The 6877-nt window shown below is 43.4% G+C and overlaps 1 protein-coding gene across 3 annotated transcripts in view; it reads left to right on the forward strand.

Annotated features, from left to right (window-relative positions):
* The first annotated feature begins 4255 nt into the window (after nucleotides 1–4255).
* The window catches only part of LY96 (lymphocyte antigen 96), a 10973-nt gene continuing 8351 nt past the window's right edge, over nucleotides 4256–6877 (forward strand). Inside the window, exons 1-2 of one of the 3 annotated variants that reach the window (XM_014951911.1) lie at nucleotides 4256–4274; nucleotides 4545–4679. In XM_014951911.1, the coding sequence (XP_014807397.1) occupies nucleotides 4586–4679 (94 nt within the window). In that variant the 5' untranslated portion in view covers nucleotides 4256–4274; nucleotides 4545–4585. Of the gene's footprint in view, nucleotides 4275–4302; nucleotides 4680–6877 lie in introns of those variants that run through there. The other 2 variants (XM_014951909.1, XM_014951908.1) reach the window with 2 other exon arrangements.

Below are 6877 nucleotides of genomic sequence, written 5' to 3' on the forward strand. Positions count from 1 at the left end.
CTGGCCCCATCCTCCTGACACCCACCCTTTCAGTATTTATAGGTGTTGATCAGATCCCCCCTCAGCCTTCTCTTCTCCAGACTAACCAGACCCAAGTCCCTCAGCCTTTCCTCATCAGAGAGATGCTCCAGGCCCCTCATCATCTCTGTAGCCCTCTGCTGTCCCCTCTCCAGCAGTTCCCTGTCCTTCTGGAACTGGGGAGCCCAGAACTGGACCCAGTGCTCCAGATGGGGCCTCCCCAGGGCAGAGCAGAGGGGCAGGATGACCTCCCTCCACCTGCTGGCCATGCTTTTCCTGATTCACGCTGGGAGACCATCATCAGCCTTCTTGGCTACAGACACACATGAGCTACATGGTCATGAGCCAGCAACGTATGTGCTGATGCCCTCACTGCCCTGGGGTGGGACTCCCCAGACACCCTCAGGTTCTTCATCAGCTGCGTCTGGCAGAGCCAAATCATCTATTTCTTTCTAGTATCCCTGGGTTTGACTTTTTTAGGTCAAAGACAGGATGAGAGGGTTCGAGAAGAGAGATTTACTCGTGAATTGCTCCAATTTTCTACTTTTTTTGTTATGCTGGTTGCCAAGTGTGGTTTTGTTTTGTGAATACCCGCCTTATATACAGCCCCCTTATAGTGGGGTGTCTTCAGCAGCGACCCCAGACCCAGGATCACAAGTAATAACGGTATCTATTTCCAGCGGCAGAGAGATTTACTGCAAAAACTGTCACAAATGGTCCTGGCAAGGCAAATTAAATTATTATTGCCTCTTTCTTTATTGAATAAATGTGTTTAACATCTTAAAAGAGTTTTCCATTAACGTGAGGTTTTGGTACGTGCCAAGAACTGGGACATAATTTTTAATTCTCTCTGACTAACACTTTGAAATGGAGCACTTTCCCCTGCTGTACCGCTATACTGTTGTTTATTTTTCTGTGGTGGGATGTTATGACAATGTGTATTATAAATCTTTCCTGAGGGAGATTTCAGTGACTTACAAGTGCTTACCTGGTCAAAGTGCTCATCTGCAGCCAACAATCCAAACACAAAGTCATTATTTTGAAAAGCAATCACAAGTTAAGTTAAGCACTTCTTAGACGTATGGAGAAAGAGGATAAAAATATCATAAATTAGTTTAAAGATTTTAAGCACAAATCAGTGAGAAGGCTTGGAATTAAACTTTTACTCTCACTACCTTGGATGCAGACAAAATGAAAAGCCATAGCTATGAAGTCCTAACTTTTCTAGACTTGGATTTATTTTTTTGTGCTGTTAATTGGATGTGAGAGTTGGTCCCTACTGGATGTAGCTGCAAAGGATTTCAAAATAAATGAAGTAAATCATCACAAAACTCTAGTGAAGTAACACTCTATCCTTCCTCTCCAGTGCTCTTTATGCTGACCAGAAAGGGACAGAGGGAACTCCTCTCACCCATAGGTTGGGCCTTCAGTGAGCATCACGAGAGGGCAGTTCTGTGAATGGCATCGATACGGGCACCAAAAGCCACAGGCATCTGAAACTGAACTTGCTGAAAAGATTTTAAAGTTATTGAGGTTATTTTGTTTTAAGGCCGATTTGAGCAAACACGATGGTCAAAGTTGTAGACTTCATAATTGTTGGTCATAAGAAGTATCTTAGCCCAGATACCAGTAGAACTGATTGTTCCCATTTGCCCACCAGCCAGCCAGATCCTTTTTGAAATGAAGCATAATTAAACTGTTTTTTTTTAAAGCATTGGAATTGTCTTGTGCAATGAATGCACAATAAGGAACGGGAGAGGGTACAGAGGTTTCCCCATGTGTCTGTCTGTCTGAGCCACCAGGGGGGACTCATTCCTCGTCTATATCATTTACAGCAGCAAGTGTCTGAAAAAAACCCACCTGTTCTTCAACCCGGGATAGAAAGTCACCGAGTTTAGCAGAGAGCATGTCTTCGTTGAGGTTAGAAGGGATTTTATATAAAATCTTGTCCATCTGCAGCCCCTTTTCCAGTCTGCCCATGAGTACACCAGCCACCCAACACTTCTTGCTGATGAGACTCGCTCCACAGCTGTGGACATGGCTTCATGGTTGAAAGAAACCTCTTTTTTTGAATGTACATGCACAAAATAACTCTTCTTTAGGGGCTGCTTCATCGCTCCTTAGTGCCTGTCTCATCACTCCATTTCTTTTTCCAACTACTACAGCCCTCCCAGTTTATTTCAATTTCATTGTGTATTTTACTAAGCAAAAAAGTGGCCGTTTTGAAACAGCGCCCTATTATTGCTGTGATTACAAAGAGGTTTGTGTGGTTTATAGCGTCCTGTTAAACAACAGCAAAAACCCGTGTTGACTCTGGAGATCTGTCAGGATAAGTTGTGGAATTTTGAATTCCCACCTAAAAGCCAAATGTTAGAAGTTTCTCTCAGACTTGAGCTCTGTCAGGCCAGTGAGACTCTTCTTGTGGTCTGTAGAAAGATTTGGAAATACTGAAAAGAATTCTCTCACCATATTAAGTTTTCAAACTTTTATCTTATTTTGTGAATTATTACATGCATTAACTCATTATTTGGTACTTTTAGGTAGTTTTAATAAAATTCTTGCTCATTCCCCTTCTTCTGGGCACAATCAGTCACGTTTCTGTACGTGTCGCTGTTCCTAAATTAGCTCCTCCGCTATATGTTTGAACTTCTGAAAACAAATTTCTTAACCTTTTGCTAATTTATCTGTAAAATATGTAAAATATTACCCTGGTGTACACAGAAACCGTTAGGATAGAAGCTTTTAGACACTGTGATGGGAGATGTAATTTATTAAATTATGTTTGTTGTAGGTAATTTTTATCGAGTTTCCTGCTTAGCACAGAACCAAATATTTTCCTCCCATATTTTATTATATTCATAAAAAAATGTGTTTGTGTTTCCTGTCAGTTAGATGGTGATTGTGCTCTCTTGAATGAAGTATTAGGCTTTTTGGTCTTTTTCTGTAGCTGGAACTTGCAATATTGCTGGGTTTGAGCAGTAAAATCTGGCCTGGGTTAGTCCCTGGACTTATATAATAGATACAGAAAAAATATGCTATTCTTTGTGTATTGCACTAACAGACAGAAACAAAGGGGGAGTATCCAATACCTAAAGTTCTTTAGGAATTTTTGTTTTAGTATTTCAATTTGAGTACCAAAAATCTGCAATCTGGACTGTTTTCAACATCCCAGGTTAAAACTGGGCTCCAACCCTATCTCCAGTGGTGACAGGTAGATTGTGTTCTTATGGAAACTTCTCACTCAAAATTCAACAGCTTTTGCTATTAACTGCCTCGTGCTTGGTGTCCGCTGGGCCTGATCGTTGGTGTCCACTGGGGTCCATCGTTGGTGTCCACTGGGGCCCATCGTTGGTGTCCACTGGGGCCCATCATTGGTGTCCACTGGGCCTCATGTTTGGTGTCCACTGGGGCCCATGCTTGGTGTCTACTGGGCCTCATGCTTGGTGTCCACTGAGGCCCATCCTTGGTGTTCACTGGGGCCCATGGTTGGTGTCCATTGCGACCCATGCTTGTTGTCCGCTGGGGCCCATGGTTGGTGTCCACTGGGCCCATGCCCATGCACTGCACGGGGACACTAGTCAGTCATGAGCTCTGGACTCCGGGGCAAATCTTGCAGCATTGCTTCTCCAGCAGAGATGGTGAGAAGAAACACGGGAGAAGGTCACAGATGGAGACTGGGGTGGGGAATGGGGGACTTATAAATTGTAATTTTATGGATTTTTAAGATTATTTTCACCAAGAAGCATGACTGTGAGAGATATGGCTTTGAAGATGGTAGCTGAGACCCGAACGTCAGTGGTTCTACTCAATAATTTATCAGGTGGTTGCCTGCAGCTCCCGTCCTCACCTTTGCTGGGAAATACATCATCTTGTTATACTTCTCCAGGGTGCTTCTAAAGTGTGGTGAGCTTCCTACAAGATTCATTCTGAAACCTTGTGAGCTGTGGACTACCATATCAATAAAAGAGTGGCCTTATTGACTACTGTATCATACAATCAAAGAATGGTTTGAGTTGGAAGGGACCTTAAAGATCATCCAGTTCCAACCCCCTGCCCTGGGCAGGGACACCTCCCACCAGACCAGGTTGCTCCAAGCCCCATCCAGCCTGGCTTATCAATAAGAGTGGACTTGTCTTTCATAATCTGTGAATTTTTCTCTTCTTTATTACATACAGGAAACTGCGAGTGTTTGAAATTACGCCTTAAGAAATGCTACATCTGATGAGTCAACTAAACTTGCCCTTGACGTGTTTCTGGTAATCTTAATTTGACTTCTCCTCACTTCCCCGTTTCACACAGTTTTCTCTTTCGTTTTTCACGCATGGCTTGAGCTGTGCTGTCTGGGGAACATGCAACAACAGAGGCAGGAATTTATTTTTCTCCACAAAATGTACCGTGATGTTAACTGATAGCGTTGGGGTTGGGTTAATTAAGATTGCAGAGAATTTGACCAAATAACCGACTATTCCCTGCAGACATGTGACCGAGGATGACTGTGCTGAATTCTTGTTCCTCTTTCCCCGCAGCAAAGTTTTATTCCATCGAGTACTGAGCAAGAAGAGTAACCATGTTTGGACTTTTTTTTTTCCTTTTATTCACCCCTGGAGTCAGTGAATTTCTTTGTACGTCGCCGGATCTAGAAATGTCGTATACTTTTTGTGGTAAGTGAAAAATAGGTTATTCTTTTCCTAATTTGCACAGGTATTACTGAGAAAATACGAACTTCCTTTCAAATGTGTTTCTTTGGTGGATACAGAAAAATAAAAAGAAGCTCAGCTGGAGTGTATTTCTGTTATTAATTAGCCTGTTATAAGAATTGCACTGCATAGGCATAAATATTACCCAACGCTGGCTGCAGTGGCTGAGAGAGAAGTTCATTCCTAAAGAAAACAGGCGTGGTTTGATCCAGCAAATATCAGAAGAGAAGGGGTTCAAACTTGTTTTGTAGAAATTATCCACATTGATTTAACTCATAGAGTACAATGAAAAGCTTTAAAGGTGAGAGAGTGGTCGGGCATTGGAACAGGCTGCCCAGGGAGGTGGTGGAGTCACCATCCCTGGATGTGTTTAAGGGACGTTTAGATGTGGTACTGAGGGACATGGTGTAGGGGAGGACTTTGTAGAGTAGGGTAGATGGTTGGACTCGATGATCCCGAGGGTCTCTTCCAGCCTAAATGATTCTGTGATTCTGCAAATATATGGGGAAAAAAACCCAAAGGGAATGCGATAATCTTCCAGGCTGGAGGATCAGGTGGGCTCTTGGACACAGCAGCGTGTCCCTTCTTGTCATGTCTGTGTCGTGGGACACTGGGTCTGAGTTGGTCACTGAGATTTTGGGGCTGTTCCACAAGATATGGGGGAAAAGAACCCAAAGGGAATGTGATAATCTTCCAGGCTGGAGGATCAGATGGGCTCTGGGACACTGCGGCGTGTCCCTTCTTGCCGTGTCTGTGTCGTGGGACACTGGGTCTGTGTAGGTCACTGAGATTTTGGGGCTGTTCCACAAGAACTTGGCACCTCCCTGATGGCAAACAGGCTGGATGTACCCGTGCAGGCTCAGTGGCCAGAAGCGGGGTTTGGAGGAGATTTTTCACAAGGAAAGGCCCGTGTCTTTTGAAAATCTTACTGAAAATCTTACTGAAAATCTTACTAAAAATAATCTTACTGAAAATCTTGGTGTGCATTACTAGCGTGTATCACCTGTAAGATCGCTATATAAACTAAGGCACAAGAGGGGGTGTTTACTGCGGGTACTTTGCTTTACATTAATACTCACATAATAAAAATTTAAGGAGGTTACGAGTGGCGGTAGTTCAGCTTGCAAACCAAACCCCGGAGACCACAGGGAGTTCTGTTTGCCCTTTTTTAATGTCGCAATTTCCCGTGTGTGGCTGTACCCGAGATGAGACACTGCCTGCTGGCCTCCCCAAAACACCAGGCAGAACCCCTGGCTGTAAATCACCCTGGCTCCCATTTGCTCCCCTTGGATTAGCAGGGGGAGCATCCCCCTGCCCCAGCTGGTCCCCAGACCCCCGGCAAGTGGGGCACTTCTTCAGCAACAGCGTACTCAGGAGGGCAGAAGCACGCTGGGTTGAACAGACCTCTTTCCAAAAATAAAAATAAAACCTAAAAAAAAAATACAAAAAATAAAAATAAAAAAGAATAATACAAAATTAAAAATAAATACCAACCACAAAGTTGGTATTAATCCAAATCAAAGGATTATTTTTTTTTAAATTAAAATGTCAGCTAACAGGCTCTAAATTTGCTGAGACCCAGGTTGTATGGTGTATTATCATAGAATCATAGAATCGTCTAAACACCAGGCAGAACCCCTGGCTGTAAATCACCCTGGCTCCCATTTGCTCCCCTTGGATTAGCAGGGGAAGCATCCCCCTGCCCCAGCTGGTCCCCAGACCCCCGGCAAGTGGGGCACTTCTTCAGCAACAGCGTACTCAGGAGGGCAGAAGCACGCTGGGTTGAACAGACCTCTTTCCAAAAATAAAAATAAAACCTAAAAAAAAAATACAAAAAATAAAAATAAAAAAGAATAATACAAAATTAAAAATAAATACCAACCACAAAGTTGGTATTAATCCAAATCAAAGGATTATTTTTTTTTAAATTAAAATGTCAGCTAACAGGCTCTAAATTTGCTGAGACCCAGGTTGTATGGTGTATTATCATAGAATCATAGAATCGTCTAGGTGGAAGAGACCCTTGGGATCAACGAGTCCAACCATCTACCCTACTCTACAAAGTTCTCCCCTACACCATATCCCTCAGTGTCCCATCTAAACGTCCCTTCAACACATCCAGGGATGGGGACTCCACCCCCTCCCTGGGCAGCCTGTTCCAA

This window comes from Calidris pugnax, unplaced genomic scaffold (assembly GCF_001431845.1).
Source record: "Calidris pugnax isolate Ruff unplaced genomic scaffold, ASM143184v1 scaffold61, whole genome shotgun sequence".
NCBI lineage: Eukaryota > Metazoa > Chordata > Aves > Charadriiformes > Scolopacidae > Calidris > Calidris pugnax.